The sequence below is a fragment of the Thamnophis sirtalis genome, unplaced genomic scaffold, assembly GCF_051295495.1.
Source record: "Thamnophis sirtalis isolate CommonGarterSnake01/CBP01778 unplaced genomic scaffold, rThaSir2_p1.2 scaffold_2, whole genome shotgun sequence".
Taxonomy (NCBI): Eukaryota; Metazoa; Chordata; class Lepidosauria; order Squamata; family Natricidae; genus Thamnophis; species Thamnophis sirtalis.
Genome location: NW_028261382.1, coordinates 133,051,841 through 133,068,724, shown reverse-complemented (window position 1 = coordinate 133,068,724; position 16,884 = coordinate 133,051,841). Strand labels below are relative to the sequence as shown.

At 36.8% G+C, this 16,884-nt stretch overlaps 2 protein-coding genes across 3 annotated transcripts in view; one reads left to right on the top strand and one right to left on the bottom strand.

Moving 5' to 3' along the window:
* The window catches only part of GDAP1 (ganglioside induced differentiation associated protein 1), a 357,570-nt gene that overhangs the window by 166,738 nt on the left and 173,948 nt on the right, over positions 1-16,884 (top strand). The gene's annotated exons all lie outside the window — the stretch shown is intronic.
* Positions 1-16,884, bottom strand: part of UBE2W (ubiquitin conjugating enzyme E2 W) — a 31,256-nt gene that overhangs the window by 8,794 nt on the left and 5,578 nt on the right. Inside the window, exons 2-4 of one of the 2 annotated variants that reach the window (XM_087706939.1) lie at positions 10,687-10,778; positions 7,362-7,464; positions 3,812-3,967 (exon numbers count right to left, since the gene is read on the bottom strand). In XM_087706939.1, coding sequence (XP_087563065.1) covers positions 3,812-3,967; positions 7,362-7,464; positions 10,687-10,778 — 351 coding nt within the window. The remainder of the gene's footprint in view (positions 1-3,811; positions 3,968-7,361; positions 7,465-10,686; positions 10,779-16,884) is intronic. The other variant, XM_087706941.1, reaches the window with a different exon arrangement.

Here is a 16,884-nt window from a genome sequence, read left to right as displayed (position 1 = left end):
ATCATTGCTAGAGGAGGTAGCCATAGTAGCAGGCTCTGCCCATTGTTTCTGAACCAAATTAAGAAACATCTTGGGAATAGGAATGATCTCCTGGACTGAGACCCGTTCCTCAAACAAATCCCCAGATAAGTCATCCAGTTCAGCAGGAGCTTGAACAGGTGGAGTGGACCCCATATGGGTGGCCAGCTTGGCCTTGTCCAAAATGGTTTTGAAATTTGCAATGTTAAATAGTCCCGATGAAGAGGGCTTTTGAGCCGCTGCTCCTTCCTCCCCTGAGAATTCAGCCTCCTTAACAGGCAGAATGTCATCCCCCTCCTCCCAGTCCAAAGCCTCAGAACCAGAAGAGGAGTGGGGGGAATGCAGGGGACATGGGGGAAAAGCAACCACATGAACTGGCTGGGGCTCTAGGTGTTTAGTCTTGCAGGTGTGTTTGCCCTTGTGCAACATGCCCTCTTTGATGCCCTGGGAAATGGCCCTGTTGATAATTTCCTGCATTTCCACTGAAAGATCAGGCCCAAGATCCTCCATGGGCCGAGCTCTGGGTTTGGGCCATGAAGGTGGAAGTTGAGGAGCCAAGGGACCTGAGGCAAGGCCTTCTTCTAGGTCCGAAGGGCAAATGAAAAGATCAGCCTAATCTACCATCGAGGCCCCTGGAGACACTGCCCTAGACATGGAAGCTGTGGGGGAAAACTCCCGGCCCTCATCCTCGCTGTCTGAAACAGGCCTTGGCTGGGCTGGAGGAACCTCCATGGCAGGCTCCTCAGGAGACACCGATTGGGAGGACTGCATTTGGTGCTGGGCCTTGGAGAATTGCTTTTCAAGGGCCTTTTGACGGCGTAAAGCATCCTTGTCCGGCCCTGATCCCTGCTTAGGGGTTGGCCTGGAGTATGGTTTGGAGCCCCTGATGGCCTCCCTGGCAGCCACACCAGCCTGCCTGGAGAAAACCCTGGAGGAACCCTCTGCCTGGGTGAAATCCTCGGAAGCCTGCTCAGCCATTAGTAACTGTGGGCCAAGATAATCAGGGACAACCTCCACTCACCACCTTGCAAAAGCCCTGCAAACCCTGAAAACCAGCAGACACTCTGAAGAGACGTGAAGGGATTACAGCAGCAATATTCAGCAGGTGGAATAAAGCACAAGCGTTAACAGCTCCCAGCATTGCAGGAATGAGACTTGTGACCAGCGGCCCCAATCCTTGCCGCTCAGGTGAAAGGAATACACCTAATTGCCAGCCAGGCTGGACAAAGAGTGGCTCCTGGCGGCACCTGCTGTGAATCAGGCTGCAGGCAGCTGCCATGAGGTTGAAATCAGAAACCGAAACTGCAAATAGCTCCTAAAATGGCGACCGGAAGATCTAATTACTTTAAAAGATGCTGCCAAACCATCCGGAGCTCTGAGGCACCACACCTGCACGTTGGCCACCAAAGGCACAGACGCCAACCGCAGGAGCCTCAGCGGGGCTTTCCCCCTCCCCAGCAAGGGTTGCAACAGCGCTGGCGTCGGCACTCCGACCCACGCGCTTGCCCCAGCAGCTGCCTGCATTCCGTGCGGCACCTGGGAGTTAAGCAGGACGCTGGAGAACCGAAGAGCGAGTTAGAAACGAATTTAAAAAAATCTAATTACACTCACTCAACCTGATCACCCCCTAAACTGAAAATACTCACAGTAAATGCTCAAGAGAGTCCAAGCTAATAAAACAAATGAAGAGAAACTTAAAGCCCGTTCACTGGGCTAGCTGAATTGAAAAATCTGGGAATAATCAGCACCAGAGGCGTGGCTTAAAGTTTCAATTCAGCTCTGGGCAGTTTGGCTGTATTTAACCCTTGCTTGGACTCCCCTGAGCAGCGCCCTGGAAAAAATATAAGTTCCTTTCCAAGATTTTATTCCTGGTTTGCAATACTTTCGACTTCTCCTTGACTCTTACACAACATGAGGGAATAAATTGTTAATTTTTCAGGAGATTTTAAAATTCCTAACTTACAGGCACACATATTTAAACAAATGTAATACCTCTCTTAGTCATGTTTAAATAAAGTAGAGAAAACTAGCATGTAACCAGTACAGGTTTGGAAAAACCCTCAAGTTGTGTCAAAAAATAAACTGGATAAAGAAATAAATAAGTGAATAATACATAAGCAGGCTAAACGATAGAAGAAAATATTTCTCTACCAAACTTTCAATAGCAGTTTCTAAAGGAAATAATAATCAGAAGTCTTCCTCCTCCTACTTCTTCCTCACCACACACTTTGAATATATTGGAAGAAAATGTTCTTCTAACTGTATTCTGCATATGTATTATCTAGTATTTATAATATAATAGCTGAATACCTGTACTCTGCTACGAAACTATGTGATTGGGCTTGATAAATCGACACATAGCTTGAAAATTAATGAGTAGTTCTGATCAGCCTCTCCTCTCCCCTTCTCTCCTCAGGCTTGCTATACAGAGGCCTCTCATATCTTACCCCCCTTCTCTTCCTCAGGCTGGCCCTATTGATCCTCTCCTATCCCTTTCTCTCCCTCAGGCTTGCCCCACAGATACCTCTCCTATCTTATCCCCTTCTCTCTCTCAGCTTGCTCCACAAAATTCTCCTCTAGCCTATCCCCTTCTCTCCCTCAGGCTTGTCCCACAGAAGCGTTCTTTATTCTATCCCTTTCTTTCCCTCAGGCTTGCCCTACAGAAGCCTCTGTTATTCTAGTCCCTTATCTCCCCTCAGTCTTGGCCCACAGAAGCCTCTGCTATCCTATCCCATTATTTCACTCAGGCTTGACCTACAGAAGCCTCTGCTACCCTATTCCCTTCCAGTTTTTTCTTTTTTTCCTCAGCCAAGCCCCTCCTTCCTTCCCCTGCACTCTCTCTGTCTCCATCCCTTCCTCCCAAACCCTCCTTTTATCTCCCCCCCCCCGGAAATACTAATGATCTGATGGTCATTTCAAAAAATCCTTTCTTAGCTAGCACCTGGAAACCAAGAGGAACATACATGCCAAATGTCAAGTTTGTAGGCTTTACGATTCTGAAGATTTCGTGATGCAGTGTGAATGGCATTTCGCTTTACACACACACACACAGATTTTTAGTAAAAGATATCAAGTATGAATAGCATGTCAGAAAGATTGCTATATTGCATGAATATGTTTTCATATTTGTTCTCTTTAAGTCATACATGAATAGTCTCAATCTAAGCAAGACACAATTTAGATATTATAACACTGCAACATATACCAATGAAATTATCTGCAACTATACAAAGAGCCATCATAATTTCATTTGTGCCCAAGTGTGCTCTGCTACAAGCTGAATTTTATTTTAGAAAGAAAACCATTACAGGGTTTTAAAACATTTATAATTTGCTTCAGATAGCATCCAAAATGTTATTAATATTAAGCTTACTAAGTGTACAGTACAAATATCTCACTAAATACCCATTATCAGCTGTGACATTCATAAGCTGTCCAATGAACTTTTCAGGGTTTCTCGATACTCTATGTAAATTAAGAAATGTGGCAACGTGAAGCAGGAACTTGACACTAATTTCAGTGAAACTAGGTAATGAACATTCTTTTGAAGACAATTATTCTGTTTTGTTGGTCTCCAAAGGTTGGAAAGAAAAATGGTTGGTTGTAATCTAACTAGTTTGTATTGTAGTTACATAAATTAACCCTTCTGAAATTTTTTGAAGTGCATTATTTAACAATATACCTATTTTAGAGTCCACTAAATGTCATTAAAGAGAAAAAGAAACATAATTGGTTCAGAGTGGGGCATCCTACTATCATTAAACTTATAACAACCTTATCTTTAAATTCATACCTTTTCTTTGCAGCTTGAAAGCATGCTGATAATGCTAAGACAAACTGATTGCACTGAAAGAGCTGGAGACCAGTCTTCTGTTAGAATAGATAAACAGATATGTCCATTGCTATAAACGTGAGGATGAACAGGAATATTTTCACCAGTAAACACAACCTATAAAGTAAAAATCAAGTTAATATTTTATTAACGTAATAGATCAAAAAGTATACTAATGCTATTTGTAAAATATTCAATTTTTATACAAAAACATTTGAATTCAAACATGGACATAATCTGTAAAATAACAGATGTTAGAAGGGTATGAATCAAATTTGATCTTTCATATATCACATTCAGTTTTGAATTTAATCAAATTTTATCATTCAGTATGTTGCACAGGTACAGAATAGATGGTAGCTGACTCAATAGTAGTAAATGTGAGGGATTTAGGAGTCCTATTGGACAACCACTTAAATATGAGCCAGCAGTGTGCTGGAACTACAAAAAAGCCAGCAGTCACAGCCTGCATTAACAGATAGAATAATATGAAATACTATTTTATAATAGACACACATATATTGCATACAGTTTTGGTCACCACAATATAAAAATGATGTTTAGAATCTAGAATGATTGTAAAGATGATTAGGGGGCTGAAAACTAAAACATATGAAGAACAGCTGTAGGAATTGGGTATGTCTAATCTAGTGAAAAGAAGGACTAGGGGTGACAATGACAGCAGTTTTCCAATATTTGAGGGTCTGTCACAAGGAAGAGTGGGTCAACCAATTCTCCAAAACACTTGAAGGCAGAATAAAAAGCAATGAATGGAAACTAATTAAGGAATGAACGAACCTAGAAATTTCCTGATAGTGAGACCAATTAATCAATGGAATGGCTTGCCTCCATAAACTGTCGGTGCTCCAACAATGGACAGCCATTTGCCTGAAATGGCATATGGTCTCCTGGACTAGAAACCCTCCAATCTCTCTTTCAACTCTGTTTCTCTGTTATATTCTGTTATGTACATTCTGCTACTTCAGGTGCTATTGCCTAATTAGGTAGTCTTCAACTTACGACCACAACTGAGTCCAACATTTCTGTTGCTAAGTGACAATTGTTAAGTGAGTTTTGCCCCATCTTACGACCTTTATTGCCAAAGTTATTAAGTAAATCACTGCACAATCACAATCTACCCGTTGACTTTGCTTGTCAGAAGGTCACAAAAGGTGATCACATGACTTGGGACATTGCAACCATTAGAAATGAGTCAGTTGTCAAGCACCTGAATTTTGATCACATGACCAGGAGGATGTCTCAATGGTTGTTAAATGTGAAAAATGGTCATAAGTCATTTTTTTCAGTGCCGTAACTTCAAATGGCCACTAAATGAACTGCTGTAAGTCAAAGAGTATCTGTACTGTGATTATATAGCTAGTAATGAAATTGTTCAAGTCCCCCCACCCTTGCTCAGTCTTTCCAGATGAGCCCAGTTTATGGTCATAGGGTTTAATAATGTCCTAGTTACTCTAATTTCCATTATTTAGTTTAAAACCCAGTACATTTGTATAAACACATATTGTGTATTTATTTGTTCTCTTATATAACTAATTGTAAGTATATTAGGTGAAAATTCCAGCAGTTAAAATAATATGTATATCATTGTTAAAGAAACCAACCCAAAGGACATACTAAAAATCAAAAATAGAAGTTATAATGGTAATACAGCATAAAATCCAATTTTTAAAGTGTCAACTCCTTTCCTCTTCCACAGTCACACCTGAGACAATTTGATATGCGAGAAGAAATGGATTTAATTTAAGAGTTACATGTCAATACACAAATTTAAAATATTTTAAATTATACAAGTAAATAATTCCAGCATAGGAAATTGCTTGATATCATAAATTGTGTAGCGGTGTACATTCTTTCATTTAAAGTGTCAATAACTGCTAACCTTGCTATTTTTTGAGGGATTTTGAATGTATTTATATTTATATTTAAAATAAAACTGGTAGTTTTTATTTTGCCCAGAATAAATATATTTGCTTTCATCAGTCTCATTTTATTTTGTCATGTACCCAATGTTTCAGTTTAAAGCTAGAAAAGCATTGCTTCTTTGCTCCTTTATTTAATTAGGTTCTCACAGAAGAAAATACACCTTTATATATTTATTCTTGTCAGGTAAATGTCATCCATATGATTTTTTTCCTATTTTGTTTTTACTACTCTTAGCTTTTTTAGCTGAAAGTTTTCTATACAGATTATTCATACAGGTTATATAAGTTAAACATCTTAAAAGAATCTTAATACTTTCTACTGACAGAGTAATCAATCCTGATCATGTGTTATGCAACTCTGCAATTCAGAATATGCAGTTCAGAACTTGGCTGCTTAATAGTACTTTTTAACCTCTTCATTGTGTCAAATATCCCATGGAAATATTTCTTTAATTTAGAAAAAAAATGGAAGTCGCACAGAGCCAAGTTGGTAAGATGGAGAGATCCAACTTTGCAATTATCTTGTGGATTGCTTGTGAGGGCTGAGCCCTAGTGTTGTTACATTACAGGACATTTCCTTCTCAGCTCTGATTGTTTGAAACGTTTCTTGCAGTGTAAAGTTTTGAGGTAATTGTGACTTTGGATTCAAGGAAATCTATGTAAGTAACATCTATGTGTGTGCACATACACATACATGGAAAAAAAACCTGTAACACATGAATTTTCCTGCTAAAGCCTGAGTTTTGAAATTTTTTTTACAGGTAAAGCTTTATGATGTAATTGAATGGACTAATGCTTTATTTCTGGGCCATAATGACAAACATGTTTTATCAGCTGTCATAATGATATAAAGAATGTCTTCAATTTCATTCCAGTAGCATGTCTCAAGTGCTGGCAAATATCAACCAAAGCTTCAACTTTCCATTTCTGCTGTCAGCATGCAAGAAATATATCTTGATAAAGCTTCCAATATTAAAGCACATCAATATTATGACCCTTATGTTCCCATGAGATGGATAGCAATTTCTCTTTGAGTAATCTGCCAATTGTCCTAGTTCATCAACCGTTCTCAAATGAAACTCCTCAGCTAACCTCATTTTTTATCACAAACTGAAAATCAACTGTTCACAATTCACCAACTTTCCATGTCTTGGTTCAAAAACACATATTAAAGTTAATGCAGTCATCAACATTAAAAAAAATTCTACATTTAGTGGTGAATGGAAAGACACATTCAGCAGTCAAAAATTCAATCACAGCACATTGCTTAAAGCCTGCCAACAAATACTCACTGTAGGTTTCCACTTTACAAACAATAGCACAGGAATTTCTGAACAAGAACTTGCCAAAAAAGAACACCTCAAAGCTTCTACCATATCATTATTGCTATCTTTTGATGTCTTACACTATTGGACACATTGCTTTTCATTCAACCCCTGCAAGTACCAGATATATAATTAAACCATTCTTGCTGTTTTCTAAAGAGCTATCCTAACAAAAAATTCAATAAAATAAACATTCAATGTTACCAAATATTTTATAATTTAATTGAGCATATAATAAATTACCTGAGGAGAATCAAATGGATACCGACTACTGAATTTAAATAGCAGTTGAAATTTCTCCCCTTCATATAATGTTCCAGAAGCCCCTTCCATGTCTACTATCCACCTTTGGAAAGAAAATGGTTTACAATGATGAAAACATATAACTATAGTATTTGATCTTCTGTAAGTAACCTGATGTAAGTTACTGTTTGCAAATTGCTACCCTAGTCCCCAATTTCAAAAACGCATCTTAAAAATCCTAGAATTATAGGCTCCTTTTTTAAAAAAAAGATCATTTTATGTACTTTACCAAATGTAATATTCTCCATAAATATTCTCCTTTGAAAAATAATGAAGTTAGATTACAGAAATATTGTATTAACAATTGGACTGTTGAATCCAAGACAGATAATTCTTCAATTTCTAATCCCCTTTCTCTGAATCACTAGGCTGTTTTATCAATTCCCTGACAACAGAGCAATGGATAGCTATGTACTGGTATTTTCTTAACTGCCTCCTGAATCATTCTCAAATTATCATCTTTCCTCTTAGAAATTGTGAGGAGGTTGAGAAAGAAATGGAAGAATAGATATTCACAATCAAAAGAAGTAAGACAAATCACCAGCAAGTCATTTCCCAAAATAGCGGCTAGATGGCAAAAAGTATGAAGAAATTTCCTAAACCATTCAGAAGTTCTGCTTTAATGAAATCATTATAAATGAGGGTGGAACATTACTTTATGGTGTACAAGATTCTGTATTTATTCCAACCTAGAATTAAAGATACCTTACTCATATTTCTTGCTTCCCTGATTGAGCCCAACTAAATAGGGCTTCACAATATACACTAATAAAATTCTACTTCTTGATTATTCAGTAAGGTTTTAACTCCAATTCCTGTTTTCATTGAATATGTCTGCTGTTTTTAAATAAATGCATATACTGCATCATACCGCAATAACAAATCAAACTAAAAAGATTAAAACTTTTTACAGCCCTTATTAAAGTTACCCACTGCTTGTTACTTGCTTATTTCTACACTGTTATGCTGCTGCCTTAGAGAAGGGAGACATTTATGATCAGCTGAGATTTCTGGAGTAGAAATTCTTGTAAGGAGTGAGAGGCAATTTGATCTAGTGGATGATTGTTCAAACGTTTGGCTTGCCTGGGCCACACTGAACAAAGAGGAATTGTTTGGGGCAACATAAAATATATAATATAGTTAATATATGTAAACAACAAAATTCCTTAACTTTTTATTATTTTTATTATATCTTGTGGGGCTGCATTACCAGTTGTTCAGGCCTTAAGGCAAGAGGTTGGACATACCTGATTTAATAGTTAAAGCAGCAGGCTACAAAACCAGGAGATTGTGAGTTATAATCTGCTTTAGGCATGAAAACCAGCTAGGTGACTTTGGACCAGTCACTCTCTCTCAGCCCACATCAGGCTCAGACAATAAGCTGGGTCAATCAATTTCTGTCATAACCAATGGAACAACACTTAGTTGATAGGGGGGGGGGGGAAGAGACTTGTAGGAAAATGCTATGAAGAGAAAAAAAACCTTGTGTGGAATGTGGTTCTAGTAATGAAACAATTCTAAAGTTAGCTGAAGCTAACTCAATATTTTCCTGCAACATATTTACTCACTTTAATTGAAGAATTCTACTTGTCTCTAGGTCAGGAACAAGCAATCTGGTGCAGATTATCTGGAATTAAACTTCCACAATCCCTTACATAGGGCACATGTATTGATGCTGACAGGAATTGAAATTAAAATATTGCTTATCTCACTCCTATGTTGCATGCAATAGTTTCCTTCAGCTTACTGCTTACAGATATTATTATAGAGCATATTACTTTCTTTAAAGCCATATATTTCTCAACCATCCTGCTTTTACCAAAATGGTAGAGAACAACATGTGGTTGATCCACCAGCTACTACCGAAATAAAAATCTCAATAATCTCAGCCAACATAGTCAATAGTGATATGATATAAATTATATAAATAAAATTGCAGAATATATAAATATAAACACAATAAAAGTATAAAACAACAACATATAAATATGTAAGTGTCAGGGACAAAAAAACAACAACTAATAGGTAATACCATTTCTAGAGCCAATATCTGAGGAGAGAAAAGACTTCAAATGCCTTTTAAAAGGCAGGTAAGGTTGGGTATATAAGTCTCAAGAGAATGTTGTTCCATCTGAGGGCCTTTATGGGAAAACAATACCTTGAATTACATTCAAAAGCACTCTGGTCACTAGTGTAACTCACAAAGTAGAAATGTACATAAGCATATGAAGATACTTCCATTCTGCTGTATTTTGGACCAGCTGATGCTTCTTAGTGGTCATCAAGAATGCACTGCATTTTTTTTTCTGTAAGATGACTACAGTAAGCAGTGGGATGCACAAGATGAACTGTAAAAACCAGGGGACCTTAAAGGAACTATAAAAAATAGAGGCCACACAGGAATAATCTGGTGCAGTGCCATCACCAGCTCCTTATTCCAGTGATGATTAAGGCCTCAGCAGCTGATCATCAGGAATTCCAACTATTACACTGTGAAACCCAACTGCATTCATCTGGCACATGCTGGACCATTTTTTTTTATTTCCTTAAGTAAATTTATATAGCCACCCATCTTGCAATCAGTAATTCTAGGCAGCTAACAGAAGTAAAAATATAATAAAACAACCATTCATAATAATATGCAAAAATAACAGTTGGGAAAACAAGTCCTTCATTGATAACCATCACATAGCCCCCCTTATGAATGGGTCCTGCCACCTTGTAGTAGAGAGAGAATGGGTAGAACTTTAAAATAATCAATCTGTTCATGGCAGGGGACAAACAAAATGTGTTGCCAATGCCCCAAAGCAAAAAATATCTCACTCATACAGACTATGCATATAGGTATAAATAAATTCATAAGTAGAATTTGAGGATTGCCATTTATTTTCATAGTTATCATATTGCCTATATATGTTACAAAGCAGTATTTCATGCTTAATATCACAAATCTAGATTGTTTAAAAAGTTTAAATTGTGATAAAATGTTGGAGCATTCTCCCTCCCTTACTAAAATAAATAGGAGGTATTTGCTTATTTGTAAAATTTATTAGCATCCATCTTGCCACACGATAACTCATGGTAAAAATGTATCTTTTTAAAACATGCATCTAAATAAACACTATATATATCCAAGTCTGATAGCAATATAAACAGGATAAGTGGATCAAACTAAGTATTTAGTGATATAATAATGGCAAGTATGTTTGCATCTTCCTACAAATCATATCTTAGACACATCTGTAATAAAATTACACATACTTACTGCGTAATTGAATTTTGTACACTCTTTTCATTCAAGGTCATTCCTGGTGGCGGGTCATTCTGCAAAGCTAGCAGTTCTTTCTGTAGCCTCTTCTAAAGAGAAAGAAAAATCTTTTAAAATGTTTCATAAAGTATTTGAATAATCTGTAAAGTTGTTATCTATATAGTACAAGACATTGCTCAATCTGAATGGTCAAGTCTATTATTTACGCCTTAAACACCATAATCATCATGTGTATTATTTGCTTTGCATTTTGTGTAGCAAGTCAACAGTAGCTTACATTTTATTTTTAATTATATATTGTTCTAATCTTACCTACAAAGGTAGGTTAAGGATACATAAGCTGCTAAGAATTGGTAATGACTCAAATAGCATATAAGCCTAGTAAGATGAGTAAGTAAATAAATAAATATCATACTGATTATCATCCAGAGAACTATTATTTCTGACCACCAATTAAATTTATGATTAGTACACAATTAAATTTTATCTGAGCAATTGTCCATATGTGTAGCATGACTTCAAAACATATCTAGACTTGATTCACATAATTAAAGCTGCAAATATGTGAAACTTAATTAACAGTAACCCTAACTGAATATAGAGATAATTCAGAGGAAACATACATTGCATCATACTATTAATATATTGAGAGGCAGCTTGGTGTAGTGGTTAAGAATTGGGAGACTATGATTTCTGGACCTGTTTTAGGCACAAAGCCAGCTGGGTGACCTTGGGCTACAGTCATCATCCCTCAGACCTCTCAGAAGGCAAGAGTAAACCATTTTAGAAAAATCTTGTAAAAAAAATTGCAGGGACTTCTCAAGGCAATTCTCTGAGAATTGAACATATTTCAATGGCAAAAAATACATTAATTAATTAATTAATTAATGCATGAGGAAATTGTAGAAACAGGTTTTTATTATTTACAGTATGAAATCGAATAGATAATATTTGATTAGATAAGAGTAGTGCATGACTGGATAAAATTATATCCTCGCACCCAGCAGCTAAAAAAAATATATCAAAGTATTATCCAGGTAATCCTGAGATAACTATAGATTTCCATTACTTGGGGCTTTTCAGATTTGTTAGATTAACACTGTTACCATCCATAGTCAACTTGAGGGGGGGGAAATTAACATGAGCTGCCATAAGTATGAGGATAAAAAGTGAAAGTACACTTTTACTTGAAAGACATGAAGCAGATGCAGGAAAAGCAATCTAGAACTTATAGAGAAATGTACTTTAATGAACATTCATATTGAAAAAAATTACTACATAATGAAGTTTCACTTCATTATAAACTTCAATCCTGAAGTTTCACAAAATTCATATAGTGATGAAACTCTATGAACCCAGAATTTTCTTCTGGTCATTAAGGAGATTAAGATATCTATAGGGGATCAACATGTTGCCAACAGTCCACCACTTATTTATTTAAGCCTCAAAGTTTAAGGAGACAGCTTTAAAAAAGAATATTAATGATGATTGGAAAAATATATACAAATCGCTGACCAACAGTGTATCCAGAATGAAACACTGCAGTGTATACTAATAAAATACTGAAATCCTTCTTTTCAAGTTTTCAGCCTACTTCATTCTCTCTTGAATATTTCATTTCACTCTCACTCTCTATTTTCCATTTTTAATGGACCTTTTAAAATTTTGCATTAATGAGCATGCTTATTCACTGTCATCTCCTATTAGTCCTCCCCTATATTGTTATTTTGCAAGAGTTGCAGCAGTTGATATTTTGTGACTTTTAGCTCCTACCTCATTAAAGCACTAATTACATACATTTATAGAATAACAAACAAATATGTACTTATAAATAAAGTTATATTTGGCTTATTAAAGATTGACATGCTTTTGCAAAGCATGTTAATTAAATAAATATGTGAACTCCAGTTTATTTACAGGATAACATTCCTAAATCTATTCTAGAATTTCAGAAAATAATGATAGGATATAATGTATTTAGTATCCTAGTAGCTCCATAGGAAAATTTGGGGTAGATTTTATGTGAGTATATGTCTGTTTGGCCAATAGGACTTCCTTCTACTTTCTTTTCTCATATAGCTTGCCATGTGCCTTTGAGTCTTCTCAAAATCACTCTTGGATTCTATCCCAGGAATTTCACCAAAAGATAATCAAGTTTTAAGTTATGTGTAGAAGATGACAAGAGAATATTTATTAGGTACTAACATTATTCATTGTCTTTACAATATAGCTCTGTACAATATAACTTTAAACACATGGAAAGCACTTTGCAGTCCTTTTGTTATATTTTTTCCTACTTCATTTTGTTGTTGAGAAATACTTTTCTAGATAATTTAATAAGAAATTCTTGAAAAACGGAGTTATTATTTTGAAGTGAATATGGCAGCTTCTGTATAACAGTCATAAGAAATATATATATGCCTTCAAGCTGGTGTTGAATCCTGGTAACTGCTTAGACTAGTCTCTGCAGTTTTCTTAGCAAAGTTATTTTTAAAAAAATGATTTGCCATTGCCTCTTTCCTAGGGCTGAGAATGAGTGGCTGCCTCAAGGTCACCCAGATGGTTTTATGCCTAAACAGAGATTAGAATTCATGATCTCCTGATTTCTAATCTGTTGGCTTAATCACTACATCAAACTGGCTCTGCATGTAATTTTAAGGCTATGCAATATTTCAGATTCAAAGCAGAAAAAGCCAAACATTATATTTTCCTTAGATCGTAGAGGGTATCTGCGTGAACCTGGAATACAGTTGCTTTGAATTTACCACAGTTGGCTTGAAGAATGTTCACCAACATCAAGATATTTTTTTTATTAAGGTGGATAATACTGGCAGCATTAAAACTCTTTGATGTTAAAACCCTTGCCCACATCCTATATGGCATACAAGTCTCTAGGCTGTTTGACATGCTGCTGCTTAGGGACTTCTTGTCACACCAAAGGTTTGGAGCTGCAACAAACCCCTGAGCTGTCACACAAAGCTCTTCACAACATGAAGCCCAGTTCCAACCCAGCCTAGCAGCACAATACAAAGAGATTTCTTGGCACAGCAGAACTCTGGGCCCGCTAAAAAGCTCTATGTCATCCTCCCAAGTAAATCAGAAATGAATCCCGATAGGTCAGCTAATTCTTACTGTAACGTCACATTAACAGATTCTTGCACATCTGAAAGAACAAACTTCCCATTGCCACTTTTAACTGTTTGATCCATTACGGCAGGTCCTTCCTAAGTTTTCTTCCTCTGACTGTTAATCTATTAGGAGCTCCTGCCTCTCTTGTCTGACTGTCCCCAAGATCATCCACATTCCATTACACCATGATCCCCAGCACACAGCAAAGCCCTTCATAGCATAAACCTTGGCCCCAGCATGTGGCTCATCCTCACCCCTCCAGGGCGCCTGCTGTCCTGAGCTCTGTCACCCCAGCTGATATTTGCCATCTTCTTACTCCCACTGTTGACTAGGCATACCCACTCTGGCCTTTCACAAGGCAGATGCTGGCCACATGAGGCCATCTCCCCCATGTCTTATGAAGAAACTTCCCAAAGAAAAAAACCTCGTGTGGCTAGCAGCTGCCTCACAAAGAGAGTCAGGCCAGGCATGCTTGGTTAGCAGTGGCAACAAGACGACAGCAATGGCCTGGCAGGGGCCTCAGAATGCTGGGAGTCCAAAGGACATAAATGAGGAAAATAAGCTGAACGGGGGAGTTGAAGCACCCCTGTATCCATAGCAGGACATATCTACACTTGTATAAAAAGGGGAAAGCCACTAAGTTAAATATAATGTATTACAACCTGCAGAGCAAAGTGTAGGAGAAGAAGAGGCAGAGCATGGAAGCAGAGTCAAGAGAGAAATCAGCCTGGAGTCACACTACGTCCACAAAAGCTGTCCAAGGGCAGCCCATCTTGAATTCTAAGCACCAACTTAGTGCTGATTCCTCTCTTGACTCTGCCTCCAGGTTCTGCCTCTCCTTCTTAATTGATTAATGTCAGGCTTGAAGAATCAGGTTCACTGTTAAGTTCCAGTTAAGCTGATTTATTGCTCATGTCTGTAAACAAGAATCTAGTCTACTAACAGTCAGCACTAAATTGGCCCTACATAAAAGTTGACAGAAGTCAAGAGGAGCTGGACTTGGACCAACTGTGAGAACTTGACAACTCCAGGTTGATTGGCCTTTTGACTCTGACTCTTCTCCTACAGAAAGAGCAGAACTGGGTTTACCTGACTTAAAATAGGATTTTGCTGCTTACTGTTTTGTTAGGCGAGAGTGGGCATTGCTGAGAAATAAAATGCTTTTGGAGCTGGAGCTAGATGAGTTTATGATTTGGATGGCATGATTATTTGTCATATGATAAAACTAAGATTAATATAGATTTTAAAAATCATGTTCAATGTACCGCATTGAGAATATGGAATAGATATACATCCAGTTTTCCCCCAAAAACACCTCTACAGCTCTGAGCAATTATCAATGAGAATGTAAATAAACATTAATGATTAGCATACCATGAAATATTAGAATTTTTTCAAGGAGAATGTAATATAAAGTCAAGATGTAATAGCAAAGTGAAAAAATTCAGAGAGAGAGAAAGAGAGAACTAGTAGTTGTGTAAACTATCATAGCAAGTCCATCCAATTAAAAATGGTTCTGCCTATTAAATGGTGGTTGATACATGCATTCAATAGTTTTCAGCTTAGCATAGGGCAATTTATTATCTACCATAGTTAGCTGTGTGTAATATTTTGATTTCAACTAAAATGTTTACATTTTATATATGTATAATTTTTATTAAAAATTTAAACAATATAAAAACAAGAATACAAAGTAAAAAGAAAAGAGAAAGAAGAACAGTGAAAAAGAAAAATGCAAACAAAAAAACACGAAGTTGCTGATTTCGTTTTCAGCAAGTATAATTACAAATAAAAATACCTTTTACTCTATGGTTACAAAAACATTCTCTTTATTATATTACCTATTTCTGTCTAATTATCAAATCTGTAAGTCATACTTGATTATTTTCTGCGTCTTACAAAAAGTCTATAAGGGGCTTGCTTCAATTCAACAGTAAATATCATGTCTTTCCTCTAATGAAATAGATAAATTTAGCTATCTTTGCAATCTTCACCAACCATTCCTCTATTCAAGGTAACTGGAGTCTTTCCATTTTTGTACATTTAATATTCTTGCTGGAGTTGTATAAAAATAAAGTTCCATGATTTCTTTTCCAGTTCTTTATCTATAAGTCTCAAAAGTAATTTCAAAAGCCCAGTCTAGCACAATACCAATGAAGAAGATAAATAACAGCTCCCAAAAGAAACCACCATGGCTGCATAAAGAACTCTCTGACAAATTGAAAGACAAAAAAGGTAAGTATAAAAAATGGAAAAGGGGGGGAGGGACATAACTAAGGCAGAATATCAGCAAATAGCCCGAGCATGTAAAGATGAAGTGAGGAAAGCTAAGGCTCACAATGAAGAAAGACTAGCCACAAAAGTAAAAAATAACAAAAAAGCTTCTTCCAACATGCTAAAAACAAGAAAAAAATTAAGGAAACAATTGGTCCATTGCTGGGAGAAAGTGGAAAGAAAGTGACAAGCAACAAGCTGAAAGCAGAACTATTTAACTCATTTTTTGCATCTGTCTTTTCACAAAGGGATAAAACAGTCCAACCTATCAAAAACAGCACCACAAAAATCAGATTAGGAACACAAGTTGAAATAGGGACGAAAATGGTAAGTGAGCACCTGTCTACCCTAGACGAGTTCAAATCACCAGGACCGGATGGATTACACCCCAGGGTTCTGAATGAACTGGCAGATGAGATCTCAGAACCACTGAACTATATCTTTCAGAGATCTTGGAGCACCGGGGAAATACCAGAGGACTGGAAAAGAGCTGATGTGGTTCCCAACTTCAAAAAAGGGGAAAAAAACAGATCCAGGAAACTACAGACCTATCAGCCTGACCTCAATACCAGGAAAGATTCTGGAAAAGATAATCAAGCAACGAATTAGTGAATACCTAGAAGCAAACAAAGTAATAGCCAAAAGCCAACATGAATTTGTCAAAAACAGATCATGCCAGACTAATCTTACTGCATTCTTTGATAATGTGACAAAAATAGTGGACCAGAGGAATGCCGTTGATATTACTTGGACTTCAGTAAGGCATTTGATAAGGTAGACCATAACCTACTA